The sequence below is a fragment of the Nymphaea colorata genome, chromosome 1 (genome assembly GCF_008831285.2).
Source record: "Nymphaea colorata isolate Beijing-Zhang1983 chromosome 1, ASM883128v2, whole genome shotgun sequence".
Taxonomy (NCBI): domain Eukaryota; kingdom Viridiplantae; phylum Streptophyta; class Magnoliopsida; order Nymphaeales; family Nymphaeaceae; genus Nymphaea; species Nymphaea colorata.
This window is the reverse complement of record NC_045138.2, coordinates 17,047,760-17,067,821: the sequence shown is the minus strand read 5'-3', so window position 1 is coordinate 17,067,821 and position 20,062 is coordinate 17,047,760. Positions and strand designations below refer to the sequence as shown.

Below are 20,062 nucleotides of genomic sequence, written 5' to 3'. Positions count from 1 at the left end.
ATCTACCATCCAAACTTGCTCAATTATTTAAATGGACATCAACTATGCATGTCTATCTTGCTAAAGGTCAATTTGTCACTCGACTCTACAAAGTATGACACAATAAATAAACGACATGTGGGCAAATATGTGATTAAGTGGAACTTGTGTTATGAAAAACTCATGGAGCGAGCTATAAAGTTTTAGGTGGGGGGCACTGATCCATTTTATTATTGTAATGAATTAGGTGCATGTAGAGCTACAAAGCACTAGCATGGGTCTGGTGTAGGCACGCCCATATGATTAGGCCTGAGTCTAACACATGATAATAGGTTGGGGTGGGCAGTTGCCCACTCCAGCCCCATGGTAACTCCGGTATTGACAAACCCACTACAATGGTAATTGATGACGCATTGTAGACCATTTGCGGCGGTGGAAAGAGCATCAGTGAAATGAATATGGAATAGGAGATGCCCAATGATCTCTTTTTGTCCTTTTGCGATGGTGGAAAGTGTCAGTGAAGACCAACGAAAATAAGGAACATGTAGGACATTTTATTTACAAACTGTAAAATAGCGTCAACAAAGCAAAATATTTCCAGAAGGCTAGTGGGACATTTCTCTTTGTTTCATACTTTGTTGTGTTTTACTATCAATGGTATTCATGGTAACATTTGAGAATGTATTGAGATCAACTAACTTTCAAATCATTAAGTATTAAAAAATATTGTTAAAAGTACCATTTTACAGGTGCATTTGCAACAGTTTATGTAGTGGTAAGTTATAGTGTTTTTAATGATGGATTGTGGTGGTTTTGATGATAGAAATGTATAGGAATCCAACAATATATATATATATATATATATATATATATATATGCATACATACATACATATATATATATATATATGAAAAATGAAATAAGCCAAATTCAACCACATCGATAAAACAATTTCAATAGAACTAAAAGGCTGACTGTGCATTAAAGGAAAAGGGAAATGAGAGTTAAAATCATTATATATGCACAACATATCAGAATTGGCTACAACGACTACCCATTCTTGGTCAACCTATTTATTTCCAGCATCAGTGATTTTACTTCATTCAAATCCACAAATCTTTAGCAATTCAATGTACAATAGACTTGCATGAGACTACTTATGTCATTTTTTTTTTACTTGTTAGTTCATACAGTCACATATGAAAGAAAGAAAATCTTGAGTCACAACTCATAAGATTTTTAGGCATGAAAATCTCATTTGATATGATAGTTTTACTCAAAAAAGTTTTTTCTCCTTTCATCTCCCAAGGTGATATTCTTTGTCACCATTGTGGGAGATATCTTCTCACTTTTTTCATTTGAGAACAAAATTTTCATTTATTAAAGGAAATTAGTGTCCATTACCATGGATATCCGTAATACGAACTGCCAATCTGACTAAGATTGTAATCCATGTTTGACCACTCCATACACCATATTCAACTGAAACACAAGAATCAGAAACAATAGAGAAACATTTCACACATTAACATGTCTCTCTAGTATAGTCAAATTCATCAACACATCATTTCATAATATTATTTTTGTTTTCTTCATTTGAAGTTTATAAACTTTCACAAGTAAAACCTTTTATAAGAAAAAGAGGACTTTGATGCATGACTCAAGAAGACAAACAACTTGTGAAATGAGAAATAATAAAGTCTAATATATAAAAACTTACATGCGGACACCTAATAGCAAATGAAATCAAGTTGACAAGTCTTGTCCCTCAAAATAAATTTTATGGTACAATATCAAATCTAAATGTTTAATACAATATAGAAGGATTGATAAGAACCAGAAAACGTGTAATATCTTGAAAAACCTGCAAAAAATGGCTGCCAGTCAGTCAAGAATGTGGTCTAGGTGGAGTGCTCATTGCTTTTTCTTTATCCATGTTGACTGTGTGAACTTTGAAGTACTTTCTCAATATGTTTCTCATGTATTAGCCGTAACTTTTTGTTTTTCTACACAAAAAATCTTCATACTCTAAATCTAACTTGCAGATCTCAAATCCTTTATGACATGCAAATGATTTGCACAACTCATTTTTCAAGTGAATATGGCTTGAATATGGCTGATCTCAAAATAGAGGGATCTCATATATATATATATATATATGTGTTCCCGATGGATCACGTCCAATTCGAATATCCGAACACGATTTAGTTCAAATAGCCGCAAAACTCCACACCACATGCTAACCAAACTGAACAGAGTCAGTTTTTTTACTCGACTTTCCCATCTGGATCTTCACACCATCCGGACTCCACTAGGGATGTTAAGAGTTCGGTTGTAATTCAGTTTTCAATTTGAATCCAGATCCAAGTAGTTGGATTCAGTAACAAAATTCACCTTTGCTTAGTAATTGGATGTGGATATGGTGCAGCTGAATCCGGAATATCTAAAAATGAGGACATGGTTTTATGTGTTTACTTTCGGACTGAAATCCAAATTAAAAAATATACAAAAAATCAGATAAAATAATAGCTATATTAAATTCAGAATATTCAATCCAATCTCGATTCTGAATTGTTTTACATGCGAATAGCGGTGGGAACGAATCTTCCAACTCCAAATTCTATCAATCACCGCCGACCCGAACGGGACCCGTTTATCTGAGAAACCCTTGATTGTCCGCTCCCGTAGGGCACAGAAGGATTTGACTGTTTTGACCAAGAACCCGCCTTTGTCGCTTTAACAGGGAAGGCGAGAAGATTGTCGAGGGAAAAGAAGGGAAGAGTCCAGAAGTCGTCACCGTCACCGTGTTCTTCCTCATACTCTCTCGCAATGGCGTCCGCTCTTAAAGGTCTCCCTCTCTTTTGATTTTCTTCTTTATATGTATCTCACTGCTCTTAATTAGTTGGTGTTTTTTCTCGTTGTTGATTGTGTTAACTTCTTCTTTTTTTTTTGTTTTTTTCTCTCGCTAGTTCGGGAGAAAGTTGAGCTGTTCCTGAACGCCGCTCGCCGTGGCGATATCGAGCTCTTCAAGAGTGAGTTCTCATTGATTCTTTCTTTTATGATTCTTTTTTCCTTGTTTCTGTTTTTGTTTTTCTATGGGTTGTTTGTTGCATTTTGTAGTTTCTCGCGTGGAAATGTGGGTGGGGTTGTGTTGTGATACCTAACTTTCCTTCTGTGAAATATCTCAAACTATATCGTATTTCTGGATAAGTCGGTTTGTCGAAATCAAACTGCGGGAAAATCCTATATTCGTTCCTAGCTGGTTGCATAGGAGGCTAAATTACCCCGGCGTTGTGTTTGAGCCTTCCACTTTTTCCAGATGAAAAATGATGAGTGTTGGTAATTGTATTGGTCTTCTAAGAAAATATTCATCGCCTTCTTTTGTGGATATTATGTTATCCAGATAAATTAGTTCGTCCAAACACTACCCTGCTGCGCAATTTTTGAGGACTTCGGTTTTCTCCATTCAGTACGGTTAATTACTGCATTCATTTCCATTCTCCCATTGGTAAAGTAATTGCTAATTCTTCCTGTTCCCACTCTTTTAATAGATACCGGGCAGATTCTTGATGAGGAAAAGAAGGGAATGGCAGAAACCGTTTCTAGTGTTAAAGACGCAAATGGTCGAAGTGCATTCGCTTTTGCAGCAAGGGAAGGTCAGACTGAGATTTGCAAGTTTATAGTTGAGGAGCTGGGGGTTGATGTGGATATAAAAGACGATTGGGGTATGATTTTTCTCTCGTTATGTGTTGGACATGCCTAATTTCACGAATGAAGGCCTTTTAGAAGTAGGGATTACATTTAGTAATCGTTATTCTGATTTTCTTCTTTTACTGATACAATTCATCAGCCTTGTATTTCCGACTTTCTGGTAAATGGTGATCACCAGCTAAGTTGCTTAGCTATCTCTCTCAGGCAAGTAGAGCTAAAAACCTGGTGTTGTAGCTTTTCTTCTCCAACTTGCTTCTTGGTGAAATTCAACCTAAATTCAATAAGTTATGAGAAGGCTTGGCTTTTTCCTTTCACTGGATTGTGTCCTTGGAGACTTTCTATACTGATTTTGCTCAGTGTCTTTCGTTTTTGCAATAATACAACTGACAAGTTGATCTAATCAAGTCTATGTTTGTCCTGATTTGTTTCATATGTGTTTGGTGGTAGCACTTTTGTTCTTAATTATGAATATCGATGTTTGAAAACCTTATAAAAAACCTCCCTGTTTCATCCAAAAAGGATGGCAGTATCCGGCTGTTTCTGAAAGATAGATGAGGTCCTAGTTCAGGGGTTCAAGATTTTGTAGGTTCTTGCGGCTTCTGATGAGGGCCTTGACTCTGCTCTTCAGCTTTGAGTGCAATGTGCATGAGCTGCAGTGTTGTAACAAGTAAGCCAATGCCAGAAGCATTAGCTCATATTGTGGCTTACTCATGTATATTTTTCGTGTGTCTCTTGGTTCTTCATGATTTTGTTGACAGTCTATCAATTGTCGTTGTTTATTGCGTACGTTTTACTTTTTCATTCTTATAGCTTTCAGATTTTCAAAGGAAACAGAAAAGGTGTTCTTATAGGCAGATGATTTTAGTGCATTTGCATTCTTCAATCCAACATGTTTTAAGACCTGGGCTAACTAAGGATTCCTTGTGCTTTGCATTTCAGGCGAAACTCCTCTTTTCCATGCGGTTCGTCAAGGACACCTTATGACTGCTAAATACCTCCTTGACAGTGGTGCTGATCCTTCCATTCCTTCCACTCAGTCAGGAACTACTCCGTTGCATCATGCTGCTAGAACAGGTTTGCTCACACTTTTTATTTGCATTTCTCTTTTTATGATGGTTGGTTCTAACTTGTAAGTTCATCTTAGGTGATTGGTCATTACCTGTGAATAATAATTTTTTAAATGCTCTCCATTTTATATTGATTTGCTAGATGGGCTACATAAAAATTTTAAAAGATTAACTGAGAAGTTATAAACATACTCAATGTTTTAAAATATTTGAAGAACCCATGTGTTAAAAAAGTTGGAAAAGGGCCCATATTTTTAGTGTTGTAAAATGCTAAAGTAAAGAAAGGAAAAAGAGAGCCTAGATGCCTGCCTTGGCATCTAGGCAGTCCTTGGTGCTGGGCTTGTTCTGGGATGCCAAAGCAGGCTATATGTGTGTAATTTCCACTTTTTACTTGCAGCTTTATATGTTAGTTTAGTTAAACTAAGGATACAGTTACTTGCTCATGATTTACTATGTTAGAATGGGCACTATATGTGCTCTATTTTGCCTAGTTGCCACCTGTTTGCACCTTTTGTCGTGTTAATCTTGTTAAACTGGGAATTATTTATTGTTAATTACGCATGTTTTACTATGTCATAATGAATAATCTATGTGCTGAATTTGCCCATATTAATTTTGGTGCTTCCTATAGGATGATTCATTTGTTAACTGACTATGTATCATAGTAAGAAAAATCCATGTTTTTCGATGAATACCCAATAAATGTTAAAAACAATGAAAATGAAAAAAAAAAAAACTTACTTTTTCCCTTGAAAAAAAAAAAACTCCAACATGATTTTTTCATGTTTTTTCTTATTGTTTTTTCATTATTTTTGTTTTATATAGTTTAAAACATAAGTTCAATTATTTATCTTCATTTCTATCATTACTAAAAATCCTTTTTATAATTTTATCAAGCTTTTTTTTGTTTTTGGGTTTGTTTTTTTATTTATTTTAATTTTTTCTAACTTTTTAGAATTTTTTATTTTCTAAAAAAATTGCTGAATTCTTTCTGAGATTTTCAGTTTTTTCGAAAAAGATCCAAGAAAAATCTCGCTGTTTAAAACCCGTTAATATTTGTGGCTATGCTTTGAGTAAATAAATACATACATATATATGGAACTAAATACACACACACACACACACATATATGTAATATATGACTTTGTGTTATGTGTATGCATGTATGTGTAGAGGAATTTGTTGATGGAATTTGTTGATGACAGGCATATATGCACATACAGATACTGTGTGTACTATGCTATGCTGTTGAAAGCCTAATGTGGAGCCTGGGCAATGAGTACATACTTGAGCCTCGGGACTTCGAGTGGTAAAATAAAATGCAACAGGAGTTAATTACATTATCGCATATATAAACACGCAAAGTTACACACATAATACACACCCCACACCCACACCCACGCACACACAGGCACAGAGACTACGTCATTAAAAGCAGTAAACACAACCTATGCAGTAGAGTAGCCTAGAGTGTGGTCAGGAAGAGGCACATTAAGTAGGCAACTCCAAAAAGAGAAGCCAACAAGATGCAATAAAATTGTTAAAATTAATAATGAAACTGAAGCATTTCTCAATAGAAAACTTATAAGTATCAACTTGTAAAAATAAAACAATTAAAATGCACAATGATATTAAGTTATTAACACATTAAGTAAAAATTTCGTAACATGATAATAAACATAATTAAAGGTTTGAAAGGCCAAGCTCAATGAAGTTCAACAACAAAATGCCATAAGTTATATGGCACCAAAGAAACTAAGTAAATATTAATGTTGTTCAATGTTCTAGATCATGCAAAATCTTACCCTTTTCTAAATGCTAACTGGTAAATCTCTAATTCTAATTTCTGAAACTTAACCCTAAAACAAAACCTAAAATTACTAATCTACTATAAAAAAGAAAAAGAAAAAGAGGCAACACAACATCAATGCTCAGTATAATCATAATTCATATTAAAATTGCTTGCCATAAAGTTGTTTTCTTAAATAAGAAAACATATTAAGAAGATAACTGTATCATTTGACCTCCTTGGTGATGGACCATATGGCTGAGAGCTGTTGCTAGAGTTTCCTTTCATCCTCCTCTTCTTTTTGTTTTCATGCATTGGTACTGCTTGTCTGTTGTTGTTGTTGTTATCGTCTGAATTTTTTCTTACTTGTTCAGGAAATGTGGAGTTGTTGACTATTCTACTCAAGAAAGGTCTTGATGTGGATCTAGAAAGTGATGCTGGTACTCCACTTATATGGGCTGCAGGTGAATGCCAGCCCAATGCGGTGAAGTTCTTGTTAGATCACAATGCAAATGTAAAGACAAGCTCTCCATTTTTTTCCTGTGTAGATGTGTTCTTCTCTGATGGATTTTGAACTGAACTTGTTAAATGATTAAAAATCTTAATTGGTGATAGGAAGCAGTCTCTGACTTTGTAGAGATGTTGTACTATATTTATTCCAATATACATTATTATTTTTTTATGCTTACCTTTTAATGATCAATTCTATATCTATGGTACCATTTTTAAATTTAACAAGGTTGACAATGTCATAGATGGAAAAAGGAAAACTTGGTTTATGAAATTATATGGAATGTCTAAATGTAGAATAAGTGGCTTTAGTTACAGTTTATGTTGTCGTTTGGGTAGACTTTACATGAATAGGTGTTGAGACTAATTCCAAATTTTTGCAATTTGTCTTCTTGAACATATTATTGCAGAATAATAATTGTATTTAAAATCATTCCTCGTGTTGTTTCTCTTGGTGCTTAATCACATTTTTATCATCTGAGCATTTATTTCTGTTATAGTCTCCGCCAATTTGGTATTGGTGGTTAATCTCTTCAAACAATGGATTTGTTTAGCTATTATAGCTTACCTATTTTGCCTGCCTTCTATTTTGTAGCCCAATGTTGAGTTTGATGGTACCACTCCACTATTGGCAGCTGTTATGGCTGGTTCCCTTGATTCTGTGAAATTACTGATTGAGGTAAGACTATTATTTATTGGTGCTTGCACGTGCATGCATTTTTATAACTTTTTGTTAGTACCATGTTGTCAAAGGTGCACCTAGGCTCTCTGGCCTACCATGTTGCCTTGGCAGCTGATTTTCAGCGACCTGCCATTTGAAAATGCCTAGGACATGGCCTAGGATACTAGGCTCACTTTGGCACTTAATTGCCTTAGGTTTTTTCATTGACAACTTTTCTTTTTCTTTTTTTTTTTCTTTCCTTTTTTTTTAAGACAATTTTTTCTCTATTCTTCCATTTTGTTCAGTTTTTTTTTTCACTTTTTTACTAGTGCATGTGATTCTGCATTAAAAATATATGTCTGTGTGCCTGTGCAGTTATATGTAGGATTGCAATTAGCATACTCTTATACTTTGAACAATTTATGTTATTTTAAGTTTTTAGCTCTTATATATATATATATATATATTATTTTCTTAATATTTTTCTTGTTTATTAGAATTAGGATTTTAGTTTATGGAAATTAGAATTAGAGATGAGAAATTAATTTTTAGGAAATGGTAATATTTTACATGTATAACATTGAAAAGCACTGTAAACTTTATTTTACGTTCTTTATAACATAGAACTTGTAATTTGTAAACTTTAGTTGTTCACTACTTCACTTCATTATATTTGATCTTTCAAACATTTCTTTAATTTTATTATCCTGTTATGGAATGCTTAATGTGTTTGGGTTGTCATGGATTCATGCATTTTAGTTGTTTCATTGATATAACTTAATCGTTGTAGGTTTTCCATTTAAAAGTCAAATTTTGTCATTAATTTTAACAATTAATATTGATTTTTTTTTATTTCCCTTTTTAGAGGTGGCACACATAATGCGCCTAGTCATGCCAGGCCCTTGTCTCATTTAACTGCCTAGCTGCAACTAATGCTTTTAACAACACACACAGATATAAGGTACACAGAAAAATGGACTAGGAAAAGGTGTGGACATTGTGGACTGCTTTTCATTGTCTATGTTCTGAGGTCTGATGGTTCTGCTTTAAGGAGTGATTAAAACTAAAAAGGAGCAGGGAAAAAATTATTTTTGACATGTCCACAATGCCCCCTGTCTCAGAAAAAAGGTATGGGCAGTTTGCTTATGCTACAAATTCGGATGCCTATACTTTTTTCAACTCCTCCTTCTGAGATCTCGTCCATCAAATTCCATGCAATGAACGACATATATTATATTCTATAACTTTCCTCTTTCTTTCATGACAAGCAGTTCCTGTAACTTGTTCAACAAATGGGTGCACTCGTTGCTATTCACACAATTCTGTTGCTTATTTTATGTTTAGCATGTACATCTGTTACTACTGACAAAAGTGAGCTTTATCAAGCTAGTCGAATTCATGTGCTTGATCAAGCTGAGCTCATTTATGGGGCCAAGGTCAACTTGTTTGTCTTGGACAAGCTTAAACAAGCAAAACTTGATGTATAGATCATACCTGCCTGAATCCTTGAGCATCTATTTGGAACAACTCTTGGTGATTCTTTGTCCACTTTTTGTAATATTGAGGGGAAAAGACATCCCTCAGTATTCATAGAATTATCTTCAATTAGGGAAGATACCAAGCTATCTTAAGGAATCGAGTTGCTTGGTTTTCATGTAGGAACAACTTTGGAATACTAGTAGGAAGGACTTTTGTAAGTTGTAACTTGTAACCCTTTCTTGTCTTATGTGGCATGTTTAGTGTTTGATCACTTAGGTTATGTCCTTTCACATTAATGAACATACTCATGCTTCCTTTTTCTCTTCTAATTTTATTAGAGAAACTTTCATCTGCTACTTGGATACCCGTAGAGAAACTGTCTTCTGATTTTACATCATCAATAGTTTTCCATTACTTTGTTATGACAGGCAGGGGCAAAGGTAAATTTTGGGGCTGGATCAGCCACTCCTTTGCATGTAGCTGCTGACTGTGGAAACGTGGAAATCATCAACTGCTTGCTAAAATGTGGTGCTGATCCTAATGCTTTAGATGAGGTATAAAAAATCAGTTTCTCATGTTCTTTTACTTATTTTGTGCTATTTACAGAGCATTGTAAGCAACTCTTCGTGTAGGTTCCATGAGTTGCTTTGTTATTGACTTGAGAGCTCTCACTAGGATCCAAAGAGTGCTAACTAACAAGGCAAATTTTGATTTCGTAATGATCTGTATGTCCATTAAGTTAAGATTAGCTTCTGACTTGAGAGCTCTCACTAGGACCCAAAGAGTGCTAACTAACAAACCAAGTTTGATTTTGTAATGATCCGTCTGTCCATTAAGTAAGGTTAGCTTCTTCATTGATGTTGATTGGAGTTGAAAAATGCTTTAGAAAGGCATTAACCAAGTCACAGGCTATATTACCAACAATGAATGATATCCTTAAGTTTATTCTGTTGGAGAAAAAAAAAATTCCAAAATAAACTGCTGTCATGATGAAATACAATTCTAGAGGTTTTTGGCTGTTACTCAGCTACACACACATATACACACAGAGTACACATGCGTGTGCGCACTATCTGCTCATGTCAACAAGGGTGCAGTGTCTTCCTGGCTTCTGTGTTATGGAGTATTCTGGGCATGTCTTCCAAAAGTCAATTGATGCTTTGCCTTTCTGTTTTGGTCGATTTAGTAGGGATTTCACCATTTTGCTTTATCTAGTATTTATCTTCATTTTAACGTATGAGCTTGACCTGAGATGATGTCGGATGCTCCACAAGATGTTAAACATTATTTCATAGTAGAAAGTACATTAGTTATGTTATAGAGCCTGATGTCCTTCAACCTTTTGTATACTAGATTGTGTTAGTGATGGTAAACCATGTTTTCTGAAGTGGATTAAGAATCTATTTTTTTCTTAGGATTGCATGGGCAGCTTTAGCTTCTAAGTATTGTTCCAATTTTATTGGAGGCCTCCAATGAGACGTTTTAGCTTCTAAGAAATAAGAGATTTCATGAGTCTAACAAACCCTTTGCCTGTTGAAATGATTTTTCCTATGTCTGGGGGAAACTAAAGATGATAATGGACACTAGTGTCCAACTTACTTATGCGACTCTGCACAGGAATAGGGCCAGAAAGATGCCCCTTGCTAGATAGCCCTTGGAAAATCATGCTTTGGACCTTCAAATTATACAAGGGGGACTGAAAAAATCATTTTATGTTCGTATCAATTTAGTCAGCTAATTTGATGCATGGTTGAAGTTTATTCACTTTCTTGTGACTATATTATTTTACAGGATGGTTGGAAGCCAATACAAACTGCGGCTGCTAGAGATTGTCGTGATGTAGTTGAGATTCTTTTTCCTTTGACTTCTCCTGTTACCAGTATATCAAATTGGAGCATTGATGGAGTATTTGAGCAAGTGCGGCAAGCAACCCACAAGGAAGTGGTATGGTGCAACATTACCCAGCACTTGGGTGTAGCTTCTTGAGCATCACATTCTCCTGTTAAGTACACTAGTTTGCTTCTGCATCCTAATTTATCTCTTTTATGACCTACAAGGAAACAGGAGCTTGTCCTGACAATGATAAGCCAGATAAGAGCAACTTCCAAAAGCCAAAGAAAGTTGAGGTCTTCTCTTTTACTTCTTTCTCCACTTACAGGCTGGAAATCTATTTGACCAAAGTTTTTTCGCAAGGTGCAATTAGGTGGGCAAACAATTATATTGCTTTCTGATATTCTGATGTTGCAGCCACAGTTGGATGTTTTAAGGTGGTTCTCAACATCTCTGGTTGGGAGAAATATGATAATATACAAAAGATATCTCTTCATTCAAATACACCCACATCTTTACTATCACTTATTATATATTCCTGGCATGGTTCAAACTGAACATTTAGCAAGTTGTCGTTTGTTCTCCTGTAGTGGCTTCAGTCTATGCAACTGGATCGGTGCCTTAGCTTGTTTTTGTGAAAGTGTTTGCCAGTGTTCTTTCCTGCATATTGCTTGTGCATGAACCTGTGAAGGTTTTTTAATTGGCTTCAGATCTACATATGCGGCAGTACTGCAAGAAGCATAAATAGAATAGTTATGAATTATGAGTTAATTTTTTGTTGTAGGCAAGATAAAAAAAAATACATGTAATCTTTTTGGTTTTTTTTTGTGCTCATGCATGTATGTTTTTATGAATTTCTGTCAGGTGTCAGATGAGTCAAAGTCTAGATCTTTGGAAGCAAAAAGTAGAGGAGATGAAGCATTTCGAAGAAAGGATTATCTCATGGCTGTGGATGCATATACACAGGTAACCTTTTGCAAATCCTTTATTATTGTTGAATGTTTCATTGGCATTTTTTTTTAGTTTTAACATGTACTTGTATTCATTCAATAAAGGGGAGGTGGTGGCAAGTGGGATGAAATGTAATAATATCAATGCTTTTATAAGCAGAATCCACTTATTAGCATCTGTAATTTCTGATGTAATTATTAAGGAAACGATAAAATTAAATAATAAGTGCTGGACACCTGCCAGAAAATAGTGTTGGCATGATATAAAATCAGATGCCATAACGATGATATTAAAACTGCTACTTATGTGCATAACCTTTGGAAGGGGATGATTTTGAATGAATGTGACATATATCATCCTTTATATTATAGTAAAACAAGTGTTCCATCACTTATCTGTATTTTCAATGCTACCGTTGAAGCATTATTTCACTTTGTTTGAGCATTCACTGTTGATGAAACAATCAGTAACTGATGATTAATGTTACTTCTATATGTTATTGATAGCAGTCATTCTCGTTATTCCTGTCGTTTGGTGCAATTCTATGTTGGTTAACTATAATAATATTTATAATAATAATAATAATGTCAATAACAACCGCAATAAAATTTTCCTTTTTTATCTACTATAGGAAACTTGAATTCTTGAAATGAATATTCCTTTTCATGGTTCTGGTTCAGATATATTGGCCATAGGGAGCATTGATATAGAAATGTTTGAATCATGGATTTAAGATCAGATATTGTATTACTACTATTCTTATTATTATTCTTGTTATTAGTATTACTATTGCAGCAGCTGCTGTTCCTGTTACTAGTTTAACATTGGGATCATTTAACCGTATTACTGCATATAAACTCTTTTTGTAATGACCTTAGGCAATCGACATGAACCCGACAGATGCAAGTTTACTATCGAACAGAAGCCTTTGTTGGATCAGGTTAGGACAAGCTGAGCAGGCACTTTCTGATGCAAAGGTTTGCCGAGAATTAAGGCCAGATTGGCCGAAAGGATGCTACAGGGAGGGGGCTGCACTTCGTCTCTTGCTGGTGACCTCTTGTTTATTCTGCCAACTTTACTTTTTTTTTTTTTCACCCTCTTATCTGCTGTGCTGAAGACCTTGGTTTCTTCTATTTCCTTTGTCAATTTTGTTTCCCTTGGTATTTGGAAATTGTCTGCAGAGGTTTGACGAGGCTGCAGATGCCTTCTATCAAGGAGTCTTGTTGGATCCTGAAAACAAGGAGCTTGTAGACGCTTTCAGGTTTTACTCCCAACTTTGTGAACTGTCCTTTGCACATTTTCTTCGGTCCAGTTATCAGAGGTGTTCCAGAAACTTCATAATGATTTGTGTCTGCCAAGGAACAAACTCGAAAGAATGATTTCCTTTTTCCTGTTTCTGCTAAGAATTGTCTATTTACCATCTTTTCTTTTTTCTCTTCTAAACAATTTAGAGAAGCTGTTGAAGCTGGGAAAAAGTTCCATGGCACCGGTTGATGGGCTCTGGAGGAATTATAAATTTGGCCTGCTATGAAAGCTTACTGTACTGGCAAAGGTGAGAAAAGTAGGTTTCAGATTGAAGGATGGCAGAGGAAGCAGGGGAAACTAAACGCTAGATCACTATTATGGGTGTGGATGCCTTACGTAAATTTGGTGGGTGCCTTACTTAAATTTGGTCGGTGCGGTGATCTCGCTGGTGTAGCGTGTGGTTTCTCCTGCTGCCTCCCAAGCTTGTAAAACCCGAAGGTGAAGACACAGGTGTTCATTGTACAACGAAATCTTATTAAGGATTATGTAATCATGAAATGTGATGGGTTGTTTAGTTATTTAGTTATTTTGGGATTGTTTTTGTCGACAATACCTTTCTCTCTCGGATATTTTTTATGTTAAGAGGGAAGCGTTCATATCTAATACTTTTTTTCTCTTTCTCTCTCTCTCTCTCTCCCTAAACGATCTGAGCCCTGGGCGTCCACTGTCTTTTTATAAAAAGCTTTAATGCTTGCAATCGTGATAGATTTCTAAATGGTGGAACTTTCGGCTCCCATGTGCTGGATGGCAAAAATGGCCTCAATATTTACAGCGGCGTTGAGATGTGGCCGAGTTCAGAAAATCTAAGTATGTTCTAAATCGAACTAATCTGCAAAGCACATTGTAATATTGTATGACTATTAACTAATGCTTGTGATTCGGCTACCGTACTGAATTTCCTGTTCTGTTAGCTTCCCTATTCGTCGGTTAAGTTAACGACTACTCCATGAGTTTCCTCTAGTGAACGATACCCTCAGACAGGTGAGCTAAGCCCTGTAGTCGAAGTTACTACATCCGAATCTTGATGAGTTCCAAGAAGTATTAACCAGTTTGATTTGATATATAATTTTGCTTGCACATCCAAATTAGCCCCCTTGATTTGGCATCCAAGTAGTGTTATATCTTTGGTCTTGATCATATAATTTTGCTTGGGTATCCAAACTAACCCGGTTGATCCGTGTACTTACTCTTACCGAATTACCTTACTCGTCTAATAGTTATGAAGTCGGAAACATAAAAAGGGAGGTCAGATCCAATCCATTGACGTCTACATGTTGATTGGAAAAGGAAGTGATCACTCGACTGACGACCAAGAGGTGGGCTTGGTCGTTCTTATTATACACATTTTGAGGCTTCATACTTTGTCTGGTGCTTTTCTGAACCAATAGCATGTTCTTTAGCTGTGTTTCTTCATCTGTCATTTGACAATATCTGATACATTACCTTGTAGCTGTTGGGAATCTGAACTTTATTTCTTGTTCTGAAGAATTAGATACTTGTTATCTACTGATTACACAACGTTGGTCAAACATTATAAGAACGCACAACTCTGACATGACTTAGATGGTTGGAGAATGATGTTTGTTCATTTGTTGTTCAGTTATTTCTTAAAAGAAATGATTTTTCCTACGTCTCTTCCTGGATGTGCTCGGGAGAAAAACTAGTGAAGCAGATAGACGTTGAGGAAATTGCTTATGCTATTATCTAGTGAAAGAAATTTGTCTGCTTTCTCTGTCATCACATGCTCCTCGCTTGATGAAATTTGTCCATGAACAAGTTTTTTGTTGGTGTTATTTCTCATCATCTGGTCAATGTGGTAATCCTTAAATCCCATATTGAGAACTTGTCATGCCTAAGTTTAAAGTACATCCAAGAACCAATGTCATCCCGACACTCCATTTGCATAGCTGCACCCGTGTCAATGAGTTACGACACGGGCGGGAACCGTCTTAGCCATTATGTGCTATATTTTAATAATCGAACATAGTACCTAAGTTGAAAGGTGCATCACTATTATTACAACTTTGGAGCAGCATAGAATAGGACTCTAAAGAGAAGGAGAATGAAAGGGGTCTTCGAGGCGATTGGTCGTAATCCTCTGGCCTTCTTTGCCAAATTTTAGCTTCCTTTCTTTTCAAAGTTAATTTTATTCATTAACATAACTTCGACTGGTGTGACCGTACAACCTGCTATTCACATTATTCGCTTGTTTGTATTGCTAGTTAGCGCTCCTATGTTGAGAAAACCTGCCCGTTGCCTCTGTTACATGAAAAATCAAGCCTAGACCGACTCTTGCGTGTGTTCCCCTGAGAAACTATTTATATATGAACTTTCAAGAAAAGGGGAACTTTTTGTATCCTATAAAATGCATTCCTTGTATGGGATGGTCGGGTAGGAGTCACTGTTCACCGTTCATTCGCGGATCGTCGCCGTTCTCCGTTCATTCACGGGCAAAGACTCGTTCTTCTGAGTGCTCAGGTGAGGTCTCCATCCTTCTCTCTCTCTCTCTCTCTCTCTCTCTCTCTCTCTCTCTCTCTGGCTCTCGGTTGAAGGCCACTCGCTGGCAGCCTTCCACCACCACCACCAACCCTTTCTCTCGGTCTGTCCGGCAGCCCTCACCCCATTCTCTCTCTCTCTCTCTCTCTCTCTCTCTCTCTCTCTCTCTCTCTCTCTCTCTCTCTCTCTCTGTGCTTTTATTGATTTCTGATTTTGGAATCTCTCGAAACTCACAGGGAACTCATGCACTTTTTTAGTTTTGCATTGATTTTTTTGGCTTACGAGTATGGTTATGCATTGTTTGATTTTGTTGCGTTCGGTGTTCCCGGAGATGTCATCAGGAGTTGATCTCATTCCTGGGCTTGTAGGTTGAACCTATTACTTGGAAACTTTTTGACCCTTTCATTATGCAGTTGGCATGGAGTTTTTTGCCTATGTTTTCCTGCGAAATCTTTGTTTGGGGGCTCTTAGAGGATTGATAATAATTGATAATTCCATGTTTTAAATTGGAACTTATGTGGATATAACTGGGGACTTGTTGATTTCTAACTGGTCTTGAAAGCTTTTTCTTATGTATCTACACGAATGGAGTTCCATGGAGGTAATTTATTTGCAGGAACGTTTAAAATACTTTAGTTCTGGTGTCAGGTTGGACGATGTAAAAGTTTATTTTCTTGTTGTATCAGGTCCAATAAATCTGATGGCCCTAGTTTGTGCACCAGCAGTGTAATATTTACTATATTCATGATCTTTTATGGATGTCGCCAAGGGCGTTTATTCAAAATAGTTTACTTGTGAAATGCATGGATTAGGTTTATTTCTATCTTCTTTCTTGTGCAGGGTTTAGAATTTTGTTACGCTTGCAAATCAGATCTTTCCCTTAAGTATTTAAAACAAAATAATCGTAATGTGTTATTGGTCTTTTAATGGGTTTGCAGAATGTTTTTCGAGGTTGAAATGCAGAGGAATGTAATAGTCCCAGCAGATCAGATGTATACAGGTCTACTACTCCAACGAGCAATCATCATACAGCTACTAGAGGACATAGCAGATATGCATGCGAGCGGGGAGCATGGCTACTTTTTGGCCGTAACCAAATTAAAGAAATGCGATCGTGGAAGAGTGAGGGACTTGACTGGTGAAGTGGTTTTCACTGTCGTCTTCGATTGCCTCACCTTCAAACCTGTCAAAGGTGAGATATTGCAGGGTGTTGCTGATCGCATATTGAAGCATGGTGTGATGCTGAAATGTGGCCCTGTTGACAAGATCTTTATTTCACAGAAGATGATGAAAGATTTCCGTTTCATTCAGGGTGAGAATCCAATCTTCATAAACAATGACAACCTGAAGCTTGAAAAGGATGGGACAATCCGCTTCAAAGTAATTGGTGTGAGATGGATGGAGATAGAGAAGGAGTTTAGGATGTTGGGCAGCTTGGATGGTGATTACTTGGGTCCCATCTGATAAAAATCAGTGCCTTTCCTTGTTTTGTCTTGGCATTGATTCACATTGTCCATGCCTACTCGATGTAAGGTACCTTTATTTTGCTTACTGTTCCAGGTCTGGTCGAAGATGTTGCTTCTTTTCTAACACAGATGGCGGTGTATATATTTTTGATCAAGCATTTTCTAAAAGATTTTAAGGTTCTCCATGGAGTAAGCCTTGCATTCAGATGGCAACATGTTTTCTGCAAAACATGACGTTCAACTTTATGTAGTTGCAGACCCAACAAATTGTTTTAAGTGTTGCATTTTAGCTTTGCAGTAATTCTAGAGATGAAAAGTAATCTTAATGGTCGTTTTTATTCTTTTGTTGGAAGTTGATGAAGCTACATGAAAGCATTGTATTTTCAACCATTACCTGTTGAAGATAGTCACAAACTATGGCTTTGAGGATAAAAGTTGCCTTATCAACTAATTTATAAGAAGAATGCTTTGGAGATGCTGGTGTTACCCAAAGATTAGAAGACATTTGAGCAAACAGCAGTATAATTCTTATTGCCCATCCAAATTACCTAATATGCATTTTTGACCGACTTTATAACAGGCCCTGCGTGGTGCTTTTCTTTTTCCACTGACCTTTTTGGCTTAAGCAGTGACCTGATTATTCGTGCTTCTGCTTAATAAGGTGACATGTTATCATTCATCTACTTGTCAGTATATCATTATGTATATCATTATTCATAATGCTGACAGAACCAAAAGTGTGGTAAGGTGAAACAGTGACTTGGTCTCGGTTTCCGTTACCCTGAGTTATGGACGTGCAAACAAAGTGTCTGTATAAGAATAGCACAATCGAACGATTTGTCTAGAGACTCATCCTTTAGTTTGTTTCCGCTTTTTGTTTTTGAGTTTGTTTCTCACCCAAGTGCATGGACATAAAGTGGCCACTTTTAGGATAAAGATTGTCTTCAGTCGGGCAAGTATACCTGACCCATTTTTATCATGAATGATGCCAACATCCTCATCAGAAATTTGCTTCGGCATTCAAATTAACCCGGTTGATCCAAGTAGACTTATAATAAGTCTTTGCTTCTCTGCCCTTGCCTTTGCTATATGAAAGACGAAGCCTAAACCATCTCTTTGCTGTGTTTTTCTGAGAACTAGTTACCTTCTAAATGTTTGCTCTGCAGTAAGTGGATAAGTGCGATAGTGAAACTTCGTTACGCCCAAGTTTCATGTATATTTAGTGACAAGACCAGCAGATGATCAATTCCTTATGGAGCTTGAGAGAAATTGAGCTTCTCGAAATGGCATATAACGAAGGAAATGAGGCTTCCCTTGTTTGAGAAATCCTTGTGAAAACTTTTGTTGAGGAACCATACATTCCTCTTAAAATTTGCTGTTGAATAGGTTATATGAGGGGTAACTTTGTGCAGAATGCATTTACTTACAACAGACGCTTCAACTATTTATATATGAATTTTGAAGCAAGGGGAACTTTTATATTCTATATAATGCATGCCTTATATCAGTGGTCAGCGGTGAGATGGTCGAGTGGAAGTTCCCTCTGCAAGGCCAGAAAATCAACATGTAGCACGGGTCCGAACAGTTCCCTTTTTCCTGGTACTTATAATGTACAAGTTCGCCTGACTTTGTAATGTATTGCTATGCTCAGTAAACAGCACCTGAAATCTTATTCCATTGTCTTCAGATGTGCGTTAGGAGCCACTACTAGCACTTACTAATTAAGTACCTTAGTGATATATATCAGAAGTTAGCAATAATAGGTTAAGATATGTTACACTCACTACTGATGCACTCAAGCAACTGTTAAGTTGAAAGATATGCACGAGGCTGGTAAAAGGATGGCCTGTGGGCACCTATTCTAAGAGTTGTGGTCTTCACAGTCTTCTTTGGTTGTCTCATCTTCAAACCTCTCAAAGAGGGAGACATTGCAGGGTGTTGCTGATCGCAAACCAATGCTGGGCGTGAAGCTAAAATGTGGCCCTGTTGAAAAGAACCATCTTTCACACAAGATGCTCAAAGATTTCCGGTCCATTCGAGGCGACAATCCAATCTTCATCAATGATGTCAACCTGAAGCTTGAAAGGATGGACCAATTCGGTTCAAATATTATACTTGTTCATTTGTAAGAACTGAAAAGTCTGAAACATCAGTAGAGATTACATGTCTTAATATCCCCCTTGAGTTTTTCCTGTCCTTTCCAGCCAATACCCTTTAGTTTTATTTGTTATCCCATATGTTGGTGGTCACAGAAGGAAACGAACCGATCCAACAGTTGTTCCAAGAGCTTGCAACCAGAAAAAGAGATGCTTGCGGAGCACGAGCTGTGTATAGGCAGTTCATATGTGCTCTGCTTCCAATTAGTCTGGTTTTCCAAGTGTTCTACTTACTAGAACTTGAGAAGCGAAAGACTTGGTACAGTGTGGCTGGGCTTGACCATGACGCGGGCACATGGTACTACAACTGGCGGGCAATTTCATGTCGAGCTGATGGTCCGAGGTCGAGATTTTATTGCTGCCTTCAAGAGGGTTAAGACTTATTTCGAGATTTTATTGCTGCCTTCAAGAGGGTTAAGACTTATTGAAAGCACACTGGCATGATCTCCTGGCAGAATTTAGGCTTACACAAATTGGACATCCGAATTAGCAGTACATTTACGTTGATCGATTTTGGTGGGTGCTTGTTTAGGAGGAAGTTTCAACCTCGAAAATCTTAGATGCCCTGGAAAGTTTTCTAGCAAGAGGGTTTTCTATGTGGAAATAGAAATCAAGCACTCACCAGCGCTCGGTTGTCACTGAGATGATATTCTCAGGCAACC

General features: G+C 36.7%; 2 protein-coding genes across 3 annotated transcripts; both read left to right on the top strand.

The window, feature by feature from the left end:
- Positions 1 to 2,680: 2,680 nt before the first annotated feature.
- Positions 2,681 to 13,902, top strand: LOC116260189 (uncharacterized). The gene is made up of 13 exons (XM_031638362.2): positions 2,681 to 2,827; positions 2,949 to 3,011; positions 3,531 to 3,704; positions 4,630 to 4,764; positions 6,921 to 7,060; positions 7,652 to 7,735; positions 9,625 to 9,750; positions 10,988 to 11,140; positions 11,254 to 11,322; positions 11,891 to 11,992; positions 12,856 to 13,026; positions 13,159 to 13,238; positions 13,429 to 13,902. Exons 1-13 carry the CDS (start codon positions 2,809 to 2,811, stop codon positions 13,469 to 13,471), a joined length of 1,359 nt encoding a protein of 452 aa, XP_031494222.1. The 5' UTR covers positions 2,681 to 2,808; the 3' UTR covers positions 13,472 to 13,902.
- A 1,596-nt stretch (positions 13,903 to 15,498) lies between these two features.
- Positions 15,499 to 17,425, top strand: LOC116250124 (DNA-directed RNA polymerase V subunit 7-like). 2 transcript variants are annotated; one of them, XM_031623554.2, is made up of 2 exons: positions 15,499 to 15,760; positions 16,717 to 17,425. In XM_031623554.2, the coding sequence occupies exon 2, from the start codon at positions 16,718 to 16,720 to the stop codon at positions 17,240 to 17,242; it is 525 nt and encodes a 174-aa protein (XP_031479414.1). In that variant the 5' UTR covers positions 15,499 to 15,760; position 16,717; the 3' UTR covers positions 17,243 to 17,425. The 2 variants fall into 2 exon arrangements, with proteins under 2 accessions (XP_031479414.1, XP_031479420.1); XM_031623560.2 differs by lacking the exon at positions 15,499 to 15,760 and adding an exon at positions 15,767 to 15,881.
- Positions 17,426 to 20,062: the final 2,637 nt, after the last annotated feature.